General features: G+C 59.1%; 1 protein-coding gene across 2 annotated transcripts; it reads left to right on the top strand.

The window, feature by feature from the left end:
• The first annotated feature begins 281 nt into the window (after positions 1 to 281).
• On the top strand, positions 282 to 13,360 carry ADCY6 (adenylate cyclase 6). Of its 2 annotated transcripts, XM_065888262.1 has the most exons (21): positions 282 to 1,139; positions 4,690 to 4,839; positions 5,226 to 5,347; positions 5,442 to 5,553; positions 5,716 to 5,843; positions 6,361 to 6,519; positions 6,608 to 6,749; positions 6,865 to 6,993; positions 7,262 to 7,287; positions 7,526 to 7,673; positions 7,876 to 7,973; positions 8,151 to 8,238; positions 8,393 to 8,509; positions 8,775 to 8,933; positions 9,234 to 9,412; positions 10,192 to 10,227; positions 10,312 to 10,441; positions 10,750 to 11,013; positions 11,830 to 12,034; positions 12,883 to 13,007; positions 13,235 to 13,360. In XM_065888262.1, the coding sequence occupies exons 1-21, from the start codon at positions 282 to 284 to the stop codon at positions 13,358 to 13,360; spliced, it is 3,501 nt and encodes a 1,166-aa protein (XP_065744334.1). The 2 variants fall into 2 exon arrangements, with proteins under 2 accessions (XP_065744334.1, XP_065744335.1); XM_065888263.1 differs by lacking the exon at positions 8,775 to 8,933.
• Positions 13,361 to 15,844: the final 2,484 nt, after the last annotated feature.

The raw sequence follows: 15,844 nt of genomic DNA on the forward strand, positions 1-15,844 counted from the left end.
ATGTTTAAATGAACTGCTTTGGAGTCAGACAGATCTGGGTTAGAATCTTGGTTCTCACACTTGTATGGCTGCTTGATCTCAGGCAAGTGACTTCACCTCCCTCTGCCTCAGTTTCCTCACCTGGTGGCTGGGGATACCCTGGTCTTCCTCAGAGTCATTTCAGGAGGCGGATGCGTCTGAGGTGCTCAGCTTGGTAGCGGGAAGCGCTCGGTTAATGAAAGCTGCTGGTGGCGGCAGTAACGATGGTATTAACACCACCTCATTCCTTTCCTCCCAGCAGGATGTCATGGTTTAGTGGCCTCCTGGTCCCCAAAGTGGATGAACGGAAAACAGCCTGGGGCGAGCGCAATGGGCAGAAGCGTCCACGCCGCGGGACTCGCTCCAGCGGCTTCTGCACACCCCGTTATATGAGCTGCTTTCAGGGTGCTCAGCCACCCAGCCCGACCCCCGCAGCCACGCCTCGGTGCCCCTGGCAGGATGAGGCCTTCATCCGGAGGGGTGGCCCAGGCAAGGGCCTGGAGCTGGGGCTGCGGGCCGTGGCCCTGGGCTTCGAGGACCCCGAGGCGACCGTGGCAGTCGGAGCCGCTGAGGGGGCCCCCGATGCAGCCGCCAGGAGCAGGCGAGCTTGCTGGCGCCGGCTGGCGCAGGTGTTCCAGTCGAAGCAGTTCCGCTCGGCCAAGCTGGAGCGCTTGTACCAGAGGTACTTTTTCCAGATGAACCAGAGCAGCCTGACGCTGCTGATGGCGGTGCTCGTGCTGCTCATGGCCGTGCTGCTGGCCTTCCACGCGGCGCCTGCCCACCCTCAGCCTGCCTATGTGGCCCTGCTGGCCTGCGCCGCCCTCCTCTTCGTGGCACTCATGGTGGTGTGCAATCGACACAGCTTCCGCCAGGACTCCATGTGGCTGGTGAGCTATGTGGTGCTGGGCATCCTGGCAGCCGTGCAGGTCGGCGGCGCCCTGACAGCCAGCCCCCGCAGCCCTTCTGTAGGCCTCTGGTGCCCCATGTTCTTCGTCTACATCACCTACACGCTTCTCCCCATCCGCATGCGGGCCGCTGTCTTCAGTGGCCTGGGCCTCTCCACCCTGCACTTGATCTTGGCCTGGCAACTCAACCGTGGTGACGCCTTCCTCTGGAAGCAGGTGGGTGGTCGGGGAGGTAGGCGTGGGGGCACCAGTGTGGGAATGAGAAGGGGTCTGCTAATCGAGGGTGGGAGAGTCACGGGGGGACACGCAAGAGGGATGTCTGGCTGTATCTGGGAGGAGGGGTGGGTCTCCATTTCGGATCTGAGGCAGAAGGCACTGCTAAGGGAAGGGAAGGCGTCAGAACCTAAAGCCTGTGCTCTGTCCCCGTGGGCCACAGTCTACAGCTCTTTAGCCTGAGGCCCTTGAAATCTGTAGAGACCCAATGTGAGGCTGGAGGTGGGCAGGTGACATTCAGCCCCAGGGTTGGGGCAGGGCTGAGGGGGCTGGGTAGGCTACATCCGGACTTTGGCATCTCTGGCCCCAAGTTGACACTTGAGACTCAGGGCCTGGTGCCTTCCCTGCAGGGCAGCTCTAGGTGGCGATCTGGAGGGATCGAGTAGGTTTTGGATGCAGTTAGCAAGGGAGGAGTTGCCTCTCTCCTGGACTGAGGCCAGCTCCGGGAGGACAGGGAAGGTGGTGAGTGGGTCAGTTCTGTCCTGGGCCAGGAGTAGTTTGGGGCTGGACTGTTGACGAGGGGCTTTAGTCTCTGACCGCATCCCGCCCTCTTCCCACTGGGTACCAGGGCTCTGGCAGCCTGCCTTGAGGCTCTCTGCCCCTGTGGGCTTCCACCTCTGGCTTCAGAGTGGTGTGTGAGGTGAGGCTGTCGCAGAGGCTTGGCTGCAGGCAGCCCTGGTTGTCCAGTGGGCTGCATTCTTCTCTGTGAGATCCTAGACAGCTAACCTTGCCTCTCCCAGCCTTCGTTTCCCAGTCTGTAAAACTGGGATAAAAATAGTAGCTACCTCATGGAGTTGCTCTCAGGGCCCCACCCTCTCTGAGTGGATTAAAAGCCGACAGGGTAGCGCTCTCACCTGGAGGCAGGGAGCTGCGGGGATGCTGTAGGGGATGGTTCCCAGTGAAGGGACTTCCGGATGTCCCTTGCAGAGAGATGTGAGCTGGTGGTGTTGGCTGTCTTGTGTCATCCCCCTGACCAGTGACAGGGGCTCTTGCCCAGCTGATCCTTTAGAGGCGGCTGTAGGCACAGCCCCCCAGCCAGCACACCTCGAGATCCCTCCATTGGCACCCTGGTTTAGATGGTGCTGTCCTCTGTCTCGCTCAAGGTTTGAGGGAGCCAGCCTCTGCTTTGCCCAGGGCTTATGGCCTATAGCCCACCCCAGCCCCACCTACAAAGAGGAAGTTGCCTGGGGCTCCCAGGGTTCGAAGCTGGGTGCTCTGGCATGATGCCCTTCCCTGCCCAGCCTGTGGAACAGAATGTACCTTTTTAAGAGTAACCTTATAGCCAGTTTGTTTGTGGAGCACATACCCGCAGGGCACTGTCAGATCTCTTAAAGGGCCAGGGTCCTTCTGCCACTGCTAGCCCCCAGTTTCTCTCCAGGGTAGCTGTCACACTGGGCTTTGGAGCTGGACTGCCCTCTTGGGGAAGGAGGAGCTTGGAGGTGGTACCTCCCTTCCCCTATCCTCTCTGGCTGGCTGGGGTAGGTGGGTGTCTCTTCCCTGCTCTCAGCTGGCATGGTGCCCAGAGCCAAGCCCAGGGCCTGACTGGGGACGCGCAGTCCCATGGAGGCCAGGACTATACCAGTCTCCTGCCTCTCCGGGGCACCCTGCTGCAGGCTCACTCAGTGGGCGAGTGAAGAAAGCTGCCCCTGCCCTGTGTCAGTCCTTGGGGCCAGGGCAGCCCATACCACTTCTCTGAGCTGAGAACATGCCTAGATTCTACATCCAGGTGGCGTACAGGTTCTCTGCACCCAGCTGGCTTACAGGTTTCTGGGTAGGGTGGGGCTGTGGCCTCCTTTCTAGGCTCCTTGGTCAGCCCCTTCCCGGATCCAGCCCCTTCCTCCTCCTATGACCTGCTCACTCAGACACACTGAGCAGTTTCACCCAGTGCCCCAGCCCAGCCTGGAGTCTCCTACAGTGCCCTGACATCCATTTTTTCTCACAGTCGGATAGGGGGTCTGTGTACAGATCTATTTCGGTCTCTTGTTCCCCTTCCCCTTCCCTCCACCATGACTCACATTTTCCTCTTGGGCTCCTGGGGCCAGGAAGGGAAGTTGCCTGGTTTGCCCCCCTTTCCTTCTCCCCCACTGGGGGCTATTCTTAGAAACCCCCGGGGGAGATAGTGTGCCCCCCTCTTCACCCCTGCTGCTGGGAGGGGGGCCCCTGGTGAGCTGGACTGAGAAGGGAAGCTGGGAGGCCAATCCTAGAGGACGGGAGCTGGAGATGGCTGGGGGTTCGCCGGACCCCTCCATCTTACCCAAGGAAAATGAAACCAAGGTCCCAGAGACTGAGTGACATGCCCAAGTTTGCAGGACTAGTTCTGGTTCCGGGAAGAGCCCAGAACTCCTGGCTTCCAGTTGGTGCTCTTGCCCTCCCTTCTCCCCAAACCAGAGCCCTGCCCCAGCCAACTCTGGGGTGGAGCCACAAGTTCCAGGTTAACCCCTGAATTTCCAGAAACACTGAGGTCGGCTTCCCTTAGACTTGCTCTCCAGTCAGTGCTGCTGCTGACGACTGAGGGCGGAACATCCTAGGATCGGGGTCCTGGGGCTTGGGGCCTGGCTGGGCCGAGTGTCGGGGGTGGCCAGGCACGGTGGCACCCCATCCCAGTTCCGAAGGGTCCTTTGTGTCAGTAGAATTGATGATTCCCAAGCCCGGGTTCTGAGGCTGGGCCTCAAGAGCTTAGGTGAGTGGAGTGAGTAGGAATCCTGGGAACCTGGAATGTAGTTTACAGTAGGGTTAGGACACAGCTTTGGAGTCCGACTCTCCTGGACTCAAGTCCCACACTGGCTACTACCAGCTGTGTGATCTTGGGCAAGTTACATATAGCTTCTCTGTGCCTGAGTCCCTTACCTTTCCAATGAGTTAGTGCTACTGATTTCATAGCGTTGTAAGAAGTACGTTCGTTAACACACGGAGGACACCTATAGAATCTAGGCACATTTGTAGGCAAGCAACAAATTAGCTCCGGTAATGATAATAATAAAATTATTATTATATTAATTTATGTGAGGGCAGGGAGGGACCTCGGAGATCTTATTCTCCCTCTCCAGGTTCTAGATGAGCAAACAGGCCCCTAGAGATGAGGTGACGTGTCCTGGGCACTCGCAGGAGGATGTAGAGCTCAGATCTCCTGGGTGTCGTCCTGTAAGGAGAACCACGTACGCAGAAGGAGCATCATTTGTCTTTTGTTTGGGGTGTCTGTGGGGCAGGGAATGACAGTGTGCTGGGCCCAGGCCCTGTGACCTACCTGGCCCTGGTGGGTGCTTCTGCTCCCAGGAGCTGTGAGAAGATCACATTTCTAGCCGTGGAGTGATCCAGGCAGGGAGCTGGAGTCCTGTGGGGATGGGGAGGTATTGCAGGGGTGGGGACAGCTTGGGAAAGACAGGGCACAGGATCCCGGCTTCCTCCCCGAAGCAGTGCATCTGCAGAGAGCCTAGCTAGTTGCGCCTGTGTGTGTCGGGGGTGGTCACCGTTTGCCTCTGCCACCCCTCCGCAGCTCGGTGCCAACATGCTGCTCTTCCTCTGCACCAATGTCATTGGCATCTGCACACACTACCCGGCCGAGGTGTCTCAGCGCCAGGCCTTTCAGGAGACCCGTGGTTACATCCAGGCCCGGCTGCACCTGCAGCATGAGAATCGGCAGCAGGTGGGGCTGCCCCCCCCCCGCCCCCCGATCACGGCCTTCCCCCATCTCACCTGCGAATAGCTTGCAGGTTGGATCCACCACCTCATGCAACTCCATGGAATAGTGTGAATGGTTCCCCCGATTGTGCACCACAGAGGCCCTTTGACACTGGGGTTCCTGTCCTGTCTGAGGGTGGGAGGGAGTAGATGGAGTGCATCTGAGGGGTTGAGTGGGGTGTAGTCAGAGAAGGCTGAGGACTCTAATGGGGGAGAGTCAGGCCACGGTCCAGAAGGGAAGCTCAGGTCTCCAGAGAGGTCTGGGAGGGTTTGGGGGATGTGGAGGGACCAGGAGGGATTAAACTGTGAGGCCAAGAAGATAGGGGTCCTCTGTTGAAACCACTGGTCTAGGAGCGGCTGCTGCTGTCCGTGTTGCCCCAGCATGTTGCCATGGAGATGAAAGAAGACATCAACACAAAGAAAGAAGACATGATGTTTCACAGGATCTACATCCAGAAGCATGACAACGTCAGGTAGGGTGGGGGTGGGGAGGATGCCGGGAGAGGTGCGGGATCTGGGAGTCTTTGAGGGCCACATCGCCCTTCCATCTTCTGCCGTCGTCCTCAGCATCCTGTTTGCGGACATTGAAGGCTTCACCAGCCTGGCGTCCCAGTGCACGGCGCAGGAGCTGGTCATGACCCTGAACGAGCTCTTTGCCCGGTTTGACAAGCTGGCTGCGGTGAGGGTGCTAGGGCTTGGGGGTGGGGCTGACGGGGTGAGGGCAAGCCTCATTGGCAGCGGCCTTGGGGGAGGGGGGCCGATGGAATCTGCAGTGAGGGTAGTGGGCCAGGCAGGCTGGGCCGGAGTAAAGGTGACTCTCCCCCAACTCTTTCTCCTTTAGGAAAATCACTGCCTGAGGATCAAGATCTTAGGGGACTGTTACTATTGTGTGTCAGGGCTGCCGGAGGCCCGGGCAGACCATGCCCACTGCTGCGTGGAGATGGGGGTGGACATGATTGAGGCCATCTCGTGAGCACCGTCCCCTCCCAGGCTTCCTGGAACTGAGGGTGCCCCAACCTGCTCCTGCCCTTTGATGTGTCCTCGGGACTTTTTCTCAGCCTTGGCTGTCTCCCTGTCTTGGAGATCCATCACTGGGGAGGGGAAAGGGTCTTTCTTCAGCCTGTGTGAAGACCCATGTGCACCTTAGACTCCAGCCAGCCGGGATGGGGTAGGCGGAGCCAGGATGAGGGGGATTTGGGCTGGAGAAGATGCCAGCTGAGTAGGCCCAAAGGGAGGGTAGTGATTCCTCCTCTCCTAGCTCAGTCCCATAAGATGCTGCTGGGCCCCTGCTGGTGAACAGGGCTCCCAAACATTTGTCCTTGGGCCCCATGCAGCCTCTTGCCCGTGTCCTGCTGCGGGTGTGCCGTGTGCCCTGCGACTGGGTCTGTCCTTGCCCACTTGGCTCCAAGGCGAGCACAGGGCCTGGGCTCTGGGCTGGGAGTGGGGAGGACTGTGCCGGGAGCTAAGCCAGGCCGCCTCCTCCCAGGCTGGTGCGCGAGGTGACAGGTGTGAACGTGAACATGCGCGTGGGCATCCACAGCGGGCGCGTGCACTGCGGCGTCCTTGGCCTGCGGAAATGGCAGTTCGACGTGTGGTCCAATGACGTGACTCTGGCCAATCACATGGAGGCTGGGGGCCGGGCCGGGTGAGCGTGCGTCCAGGGGGCGAGGGACGGGAGCCCGCCCCCCCCCCGCCCCGGCAGAGCAGGGGTCTCACCCTCCTGTCCCGCATAGCCGTATCCACATCACTCGGGCCACGCTGCAGTACCTGAACGGGGACTACGAGGTGGAGCCGGGCCGTGGCGGGGAGCGCAACGCCTACCTCAAGGAGCAGCACATTGAGACCTTCCTCATCCTGGGAGCCAGCCAGAAACGGGTCAGGGCCGGGGCGGGGCGGGGGTGGGCAGACGGGGAGAGGGGCAGATGGGGGGAGCTGGCAGAGGCTTTCTCCGGGCCACTCTTCCCAGCCTGTGCCCGTGCTGCCCACACAGAAAGAGGAGAAGGCCATGCTGGCCAAGCTGCAGCGGGCGCGGGCCAACTCCGTGGAGGGGCTGATGCCACGCTGGGTGCCCGACCGCACCTTCTCCCGGACCAAGGACTCCAAGGCTTTCCGGCAGATGGTGAGGGGCCCACGGCGCTGGGACCTGGGGCCTCGCTTTCCTGTCTCCCTCAGCACTGTGTCCTCCTTGCCTCTCTGCCTTCCCCATCATGGCTGCCGTCTCCGTAGTTTCTGGAATTGGGGATAGAGGGATGATTTCACCCCAGGGGTCCCAATCCCCCCAGAGTCTATGGGGAGAGCCGTCAACGCAGTGCTGGGTGGGGAAGGGATTGTAGAGGTGAAGGTCGCCTGCCCTTCACCTCACTCGCACACTCTGTCCCTTTCTCCAGGGCATTGATGATTCCAGCAAAGACAAGTAAGTCAGGTTGTTGAGCAGGGAAGAAGGGCTGGGCGAAGGCACTTGCACCCTGGGGCGGGGTTGCGGGGAGCCAAGATCCCCCTCTTCCCTGGACCTTAGATGTGTCTTAACGGGAGCGGGTGCCACCCACCCCGCTCACACTCCTTCTTTGAGTGCTTCCTGTGCCCCTCCCTTCTCATCGCCTGTCACATGGCAGTGCTCAGGCACCTGGTGAAGCCATGTCCCCTGCCCTCAGCCGGGGTGCCCAGGACGCCCTGAACCCTGAGGATGAGGTAGACGAGTTCCTGGGCCGTGCCATCGATGCCCGCAGCATCGATCAGCTGCGCAAGGACCACGTGCGCCGGTTCCTGCTCACCTTCCAGAGAGAGGATCTTGAAAAGAAGGTTTGGGGGATGCAAGGGCAGAAGGAGGAGGGCTGGGGGAGGAGGGAGGCCCTGGCAGGGAAGTCTGAGCACAGGTGAGGTTTCTGGGGAGTGGGGAGGTGACCACAGGGCACAGCGGGGATTCATATCAACTGGGCCAACTGGTAGTGCCCTGCCTTCCCCAGGGCGGAGCCAGCGCCCAGCTCAGTCTCCTCTCCCCCAGTACTCGCGAAAGGTGGACCCCCGCTTCGGAGCCTACGTGGCCTGTGCCCTGTTGGTCTTCTGCTTCATCTGCTTCATCCAGCTCCTCGTCTTCCCACCGTGAGAGCCCTGTCCCTCCTCGCTTGGCTTCTCTTCCCGCTACCACTTCCCACAACCTTCCTAAACGTCCTCGCAAGCACACAGTCCCTGGGGCCCACGTCCTGCCTGCCCAGGGAGTGGGACGAGGATGTCCAGATCTCCCGGAGTAACATTTTCCCCGGCCCTCTTCCGCCCCAGCTCAGCCCTGACGCTTGGGATCTATGCCAGTGTCTTCCTGCTGTTGCTGGTCACCGTGCTGACCTGCGCCGTGTACTCCTGTGGCTCTGTACGTGGGGGGCCTTCCAGGGCTGGTGGGGGAGGCCAGGCCAAGGGCGGGGAGGGAGGAGAAGGCCGAGCCTCTGCCATTGGGCCCCATCCCCGGGTGACCTTACCCGTTGGCTGACGTGGCCTCCGTCTCTCTGTCTCCCGACTCCCGGCAGCTGTTCCCTCAGGCCCTGCGACGTCTGTCTCGCAGCATCGTCCGCTCGCGGGCACATAGCACTGCGGTTGGCATCTTTTCCGTCCTGCTTGTGTTCATCTCTGCCATCGCCAACATGGTAAAGTTCCAGTGGGAATTTTTCTGCCCCTCCTCTGTTCCAAGCACTCTGGGTGCTGGGGGTACAGAGAGGAATGAGATGCATTTCCTGCCCAAAGCAAGGGTGAGGTTAACCCCTGTCCTCTCTCCTTGCTCCCCCCTACCTCTTGTCATCCCTCAGTGAGAAGTTGGGCCCCTGGGGTATAGGACCCCTGGGTTATAAGGCATGGCCCTTGTAACCCCTCCCCTCCCCGGTTACCCTGATGTACCTCCCCCGACTTTTGCAGTTCACCTGTAACCACACCCCCATACGGACTTGCGCAGCCGGGATGCTGAATTTAACACCTGCTGACATCACCGCCTGCCACCTGCAGCAGCTCAATTACTCACTGGGCCTGGATGCTCCCCTGTGTGAGGGCACCGCACCCACTTGCAGCTTCCCTGAGGTGTCCAAGTGGTGCTCGGAAGGGGTGGGGTGGGGGGGCTCCTGATCAGCTCCGGTTATCGACTCTTCTGTACCAGGCCTGGTGATGGGCACTGGGGACCCAGGATCTCACCAGAGTCTCCGACTCCCGGAGCAGCCCGGGGCCCCGGTGTGCTTTAGGGGTGTGTGGAGGGTGAAGGAGGTCTGGGTGTGAGGTTGTGGAGGGGAGCTTGGGTCAGGCGGGGGCATGCAGTGTTCTCCCTGCACGGGAGCGCCATGGCCTCTGCCTTCGCCCAACACTGCCTCTGCCATTGCTCGCCAGTACTTCGTCGGGAGCGTGTTACTGAGTCTCTTGGCCAGCTCTGTCTTCCTGCACGTCAGTAGCATCGGGAAGTTGGCCATGATCTTTGTCCTGGGGCTCATCTATTTGGTGCTGCTTCTGCTGGGTCCCCCGGCCACCATCTTTGACAACTATGACCTGCTGCTTGGCGTCCATGGCTTGTGAGTTTATCCGCAGCCCCTTTAGTCCCCCAGGAGCCTCTTGACCCTGCTGGGTCACCGTGAGCCCTCTGCCCTTGGAATGCTACCACTCACCCATCACATGTGGGGGGAAAGGAGGCAGCACATGACCCCCAACAGTCACCTCAGGGAAACCCCAGTCCTGGGAAGTCCCTTGGTCTTTAGGCTAGACGTTAAAAAAAAATTCCCTCTTGCATTTGCATGTTGCTTTCATATCCACTCTTAACTACCTGTAGGTCACACAGCTGCTTGGTGGTAGAGCCCTGGCTAGGAAAGGAACCAAAACCCTGACTCCCGCTTGAGGGCTTTGCCTGGGACAACACACTGGCTTTTCCTCTGCAAAACCTCACCCCTCGGGGTATGTGGTAGAAATATATGGTGCGGTAGAAAAAGCCTCTGGAGTCTGCTGTTTGAATCCCTACTCTGCCACTTATTAGCTGTGTGTCTCTGGATCGTTGAATTAACTTCTCTGAGCCTCAGTTTCCTCACCTGTAAAACGGCAATGCCATCTATATCACAAGGTAGTTGTAAAGATTATTATAAGTAACGTTTATCTAAGCAGCTTGTTCCAGGTCACATAGCTGGTGAGTAGAGGAGCCAGGAGTGGAACCTCTGCCCTTAATGAGTTAATAGAAGCAAAAGCCTTGGCCTAGTGCCTGATTTATGGTGCTCAGTAAATGCAGTTTCTGTCTCCCCTTCCATGCCCCGACCCGGCAACCCAGGAAGAACCGATGACTCTGTCTCTTGTGTCTTCCTGCCAGGGCTTCTTCCAACGAGACCTTCAGCGCGCTGGACTGGTGAGTGAGGGCTGTAGGGGGCAGCAAAGGGTGGGGCTGCCAGATGCCTCCTTCAGACACTGAGCTTGCCTCTGCTTCCCTCAGCTCAGCTGCAGGGAGGGTGGCACTCAAATATATGACCCCTGTGATTCTGCTGGTGTTCGCACTGGCGCTGTATCTGCATGCCCAGCAGGTGGAATCGACTGCCCGCCTGGACTTCCTCTGGAAACTGCAGGTGACTGGGTGGGCCTCTTGGGTGGGGGAAGATCCTAGGGGCAGAGCCTGGGCCACGCCAGGCATCTCTTAGGCCGACCAGGGCTCAGGCTGCCCCGAGCCCACCCTGGCTCCATGCCTTCTCTGCTCCCGTCCCCTGTCCCCCGCCTCATCCTGTCCCTGCCCCCTCTACTTCTTTGCCTGTTCCTTAGGCCTGTCCATGCCTTTCTTCTTCCACGTGGTTCCCTCTGATGCCCATCTCCAGGTGTTGGCCGCTGCACCCACGCCTTGTGAATGTTGGGCAGTGGGTGATGGGTGTGGTGTCCACAGGCAACAGGGGAGAAGGAGGAGATGGAGGAGCTCCAGGCGTACAACCGGCGGCTGCTACATAACATTCTGCCCAAGGACGTGGCCGCCCACTTCCTTGCCCGGGAGCGCCGGAATGATGAGCTCTACTATCAGTCATGTGAGTGCGTGGCCGTCATGTTTGCCTCCATTGCCAACTTCTCTGAGTTCTACGTGGAGCTAGAGGCAAACAATGAGGGTGTCGAGTGCCTGCGGCTGCTCAACGAGATCATCGCCGACTTCGATGAGGTACTCGTCCAGTCGGCTGGTGCTGGCAGAGGGTGGGGGCACTTGGGGACCGGAGGAGTGGGGAGAACTTTGGATAAGAAGGCCAGGCTTGGAGGGGATGGTTGGTACTGGGAGGAGGAAGGGAGATCTGATGGGACGCAGAGATGTCAGGGGTAGGAGTAAAGGGAGGTACAGTGGAGGCAGGGACAGGTGCTCACGAAGGTGTCACAGGCAGCAGGCTCAGCCCCAGTGGGGCAGGGTCATCACTGTTGGGGAGCAGAGGAGGACGTGAGGATCTGTGGAGGGGCCAGGATAGGTAGCAGGTGGGGGTCATTGAAGAAGAAGCCGGTAATCTGTAGACTGTGGCCCCATGAGGCCAAGTAAGCAAGATGATCCCCTGAATAGAGAAAATGGAAGCAAAATATGAAGAAGTGACCCGAACATCCAGGTCAGGAAGGGCTTGTTCCCTGTTCTGGAGGGAAGGCACTTCCTCAGCCTGGGACTCAGTTTCCGCAAAGGTGAGGGTTGGAATCACTGATGCCTGATAGCCCTCCTGTGGTTCTGGGTTCTGCAGCAAGCTGCCGAAGTTGACCTGGAGCTGTGCGCTCCAGTCCTGGCTTGGGTTTTGACGGCTGCCCGGTGAGGGAGGCCGTTTTCCCGGCTCCTTAGTCCTGCACTGAGAGCAGCGGCCGGAAGCGGGGCTCACTTACCCAGAGGAGGGGAGTGTTGAGCCAGGGAAGTGGAGAAGGGGGCCAGGGCGTGGCAAGGATTGAGGCTTGAGGCAGGGCTGGGTTTGGCCTGTCTGCCGTGACAGCCAGGTCCCCCTGTGCTGTCCAGATCATCAGCGAGGAGCGGTTCCGGCAGCTGGAGAAGATCAAGACGATTGGTAGCACCTACATGGCTGCCTCTGGGCTGAACGCCAGCACCTATGATCAGGTGGGCCGCTCCCACATCACTGCCCTTGCCGACTACGCCATGCGGCTCATGGAGCAGATGAAGCACATCAATGAGCACTCCTTCAACAATTTCCAGATGAAGATCGGTGAGAGGGCCCGGGCGATGGCAGGTTTTCCCAGGGCCGTTTCTGGGGGAAGCAGAGGCAGCAGGCTGGGGATGGCGTCTCATATTCCCCGTCGGGAGTCCTGTGGGGCTTTCCTTTTCTCCCACCTCCTATATTGTCTGATAGTAAGAACGGAGACCGTTTATTGAAGGCCTGCTCTGTACTAAGCACTGTCCCAGGCTTTTTTTTTTTTTTTTAAACACATATAAATCCTCACATTATTATCCCCTTTTACAGATAAAGAGATGGACTCTCAGTAAATAACTCAGCCAAGGCCATACAACTAGTAAATGGCTGAACTGGGATTCAAGACCAGGTTTAGCTACACTCCAGTACCCGTGTCCTTTTCTGTGGCCAGTCTGATAAGAGGCACTCCCTCTCAGATGCACTGGTGGATGGGAATGGTTAATAGCATGGGTTCTGGAGTCAGACTGTCTGCTTTGAATTCTGGCTGTTCCACTTAGCTGGCTTATTTAGCAAGTTGTATAACTTCTCTAAACTTCAGGTATCTTTTCTGTAAAGTGGGAATGACGATACTTACCTTTTGGGGCCGTTGAGAGGATGAGATAGTGTAAAACGCTTACAGAGTGGTTGGCACAGAGCGCGCATCGGTAGATTAGCTGCTGTTCCAGCATAGCCGTCTTGACTCAGGGGAGCTCCTCAGCTGATATGCCCGCATCTTCCATTCTTTATGACTAGGAGGCTTGTCCCTTTTCCAGTTTCTTCCCTGGGTCCTTCTAAAGGTGCCAGGAGGTGGGTGCCTCCCTGGGCTGACTGCAGAAGAGCCAATCGAGCTCTCGATTTCTTACTGCTGTCCCCACCTACCCCAGGGCTGAACATGGGCCCAGTTGTGGCAGGCGTCATTGGGGCTCGGAAGCCGCAGTATGACATCTGGGGGAACACAGTGAATGTCTCTAGCCGCATGGACAGCACGGGGGTCCCCGACCGAATCCAGGTGAGGGGGATGTGAGCAGAGGCTGGGAGGGGTATGGGTCCAGAGGGCTTCCGCAGGGCCCTCTCTGCAGTCAGCTAGGACAGGGGAAGGGTGGCGCTGTTCTCTGGTTGGTGGAGTCGGGGTTGGGGGAGGGGAGCTGGCATGAGCAGAGAACCCCTGGACTCCTGCAAATGCAGCAGGAAGGATCCTGGGCTAAGCAGGTTCCCCTCCCCCCCCCACCCCCCCAGGTGACCACGGACCTGTACCAGGTTCTAGCGGCCAAGGGCTACCAGCTGGAGTGTCGAGGGGTGGTCAAGGTGAAGGGCAAGGGGGAGATGACCACCTACTTCCTCAATGGGGGCCCCAGCAGTTAGCAGGGCCCAGCTACAAATTCGGCTGAAAGGACCAAGGTGGGCATTTGAGTGGACTCTGTGCTCGCTGGGGGAGGCTGAGCCTCCAGACCCTGCTGACCACAAGAGGGAACACCCCAGCAGGCTGTACTTGGACCGTGCTCGTCTGCCCTCAGGCTGGTGAATGAGGGGATACCAAGAGGATTATGCAAGTGGCTTTCTTTCTTAACTGGGGTAGGGCTGTTTTCTCTCCTTTTTCCCCAGCTTTTGGGAGCAGGGGAGGGGCAGCAGCAGAGGCAGGGGGACGTCTCCTGCCTGAAAGGTTGAAATGGCAGCTTGCCACGCCCGCCCTTTCCCTGTCTGTCTGGGCACTTGGCTCAGGGCTGGGCCCTTCCTTTCCCTCTTTTTCCTGGGAACATTTTTATAAAGACTGGGGCAGGCTTGAAGAGTGCCTATTCCATCCTTGCCTTCCTTTGCTATGCCTGCATCCCCAGCATGGGTCCTGGGCACTCCCTACCCCAGCCAGGTCTCCCTCACAGACACAGGGCACGGGAGGGAGATGTTCTGGGGACCCAGCTCTGTCCATATTTCAGGGGAATGTTTCCATTTGCCAAATCCTAGTCCCATGATCTGTCCCCAAAGGGGAACAAAGGGACTTCTGCCAGCTCAGATTAGCCCCGTTTCCTGCACAGCTCCAGGGCAAGGGGCATCTGGTCTCACTGGTACTGTGAAAATGCCCAGCCGGAGAGCAAGCGTGTGCGTGGGGATGTCAGAAGAGCAGGAGCTGGATGTTCGCCTGCAGGTGCCAAAGAGCGCAGGCCGGCCAGGGACGGGGGTGGTGCCAGACCGATCCGAAGGTCAGGATCGGGCCACTCTGCCCCAGTGCTCTCTTGCTGTCTGCTGCAAGGGGGCACGGAGCATCTCTACCCCTTCTGTTGCCAAATAGAAAAGGGCCAGGGCATGGAGGAAGATGGCCCTGATCCCAAACCTGTCCTCCCACGCCTCTGGCACTGGGGAGGGCCTGCGTGTGTGTGTAACCGTGCGTGCGTGGTGGTCTGCACGTGTGTGTAACCGTGCGTGCGCGGTGGTCTGCGTGTGTGTGTAGCCGTGCGTGCGCGGTGGTCTGCGTGTGTGTGTAACCGTGCGTGCGCGGTGGTCTGCGTGTCTGTGTAACCGTGCGTGCGCGGTGGTCTGCGTGTGTGTGTAGCCGTGCGTGCGCGGTGGTCTGCGTGTGTGTGTAGCCGTGCGTGCGTGGTGGTCTGCGTGTGTGTGTAACCGTGCGTGCGCGGTGGTCTGCGTGTCTGTGTAAGCGTGTGTGCGTGGTGGTCTGTGTGTGTCTGTTTTCCCGGTCTGTGTGTCTCTGTGGTCCTGCTCCTTGGCTCTCCACCCTGGGTTGCCTCTTTCCTGTGGGCCTCTGTCTTCTGGGAATAAGGCAGGATTTCTGATTTCAAGGGATGGAGAGAGATGCCCTTGTTGCACAGGAGTGGGATGGGGTGTGGTAGCAAGAGGGTGGCCCTGGGGAGAGGAGTCCTTTTTGTGCCAAATCCCTAAGTGCCGTTTGGGGGCCACATGTGCAGCATGACTGTCTCCCTGCCTGAGGCAGGGACCCAAGCGCCTGCTTGAGGCCCACAGTGCTCCTTGCACTTGAACTGTCTGGGCTTCGGTGGGCAGAGGCTCAGGAGTTTCCTGGGCTCCCCAGCTGGTGTCCTGGGATGTGGTATGCTTTGGGGCTGGGGTAGCATGGGATCCCTCTGAGGACCCAGATTCTGGTACTAAGGGCTAAGGGAGGGGAACCTGGACCTCAGCCTTCCCCAGCCTTCAGCTTGAGCCTAGCGTGCTCCGCGCTCCCCAGACCTCATGAAGCCTGCAAGAGCTGGCAGGAGGGTTAGGAGGGCTGGACCCTAGATTCCCTTCCTGTCCCTGCCTGCCTTTTACCCTCTTCCCTGCAATCTCCTTGCCTCTGGACTGAATTAGTTGGTGCCTTGGTTTCTCTGTCTGTACCTATTTAAGCCAGAGGCATTAGCCAGGATTTTGCTTGAAGATCGCTTTGTCTTTGAGGCGTTAGAGAGGCAGAGGAGAGAGGGTCCCAGAGTTGCTGGGTTTGTCTTGCCCTACCACCCAAGGTGGTAGTCTTGCCCTTTCTCATGTCCTTTCTGACTCTAGCTCCTTGCAGAAGCCTGCTTTGGGGGATCTTCATGCATCAACCAAATGGGCCATCGGTCACTTCATTAGCCAAGGCAGGAGAAGGGGAAAAGACTAGTTGGTCCAGACAGAAAGTCAACTCCCCTTCCCTCAGCCACATCCCTGGACAGGAAGGTTCTGCGTGGGGTCCTGGGGTGGGGATGAGGCTGTAAGGAGACCAGAGTGGGAAGACTGCAGTCTTGGGTGACTTGTCTCTGCTTCTTGCCAGGTGGGAGGGACCTGTCCACACCCTGGCTCCCTGTACCGCAGTGCCAGCCGTGTGCTTCCCCCGGGCTGACGTTGCCCCCTTCCTCGCCAGTTGGGGTG

Source organism: Phocoena phocoena, chromosome 11 (assembly GCF_963924675.1).
Source record: "Phocoena phocoena chromosome 11, mPhoPho1.1, whole genome shotgun sequence".
In the NCBI taxonomy this organism is placed as follows: domain Eukaryota; kingdom Metazoa; phylum Chordata; class Mammalia; order Artiodactyla; family Phocoenidae; genus Phocoena; species Phocoena phocoena.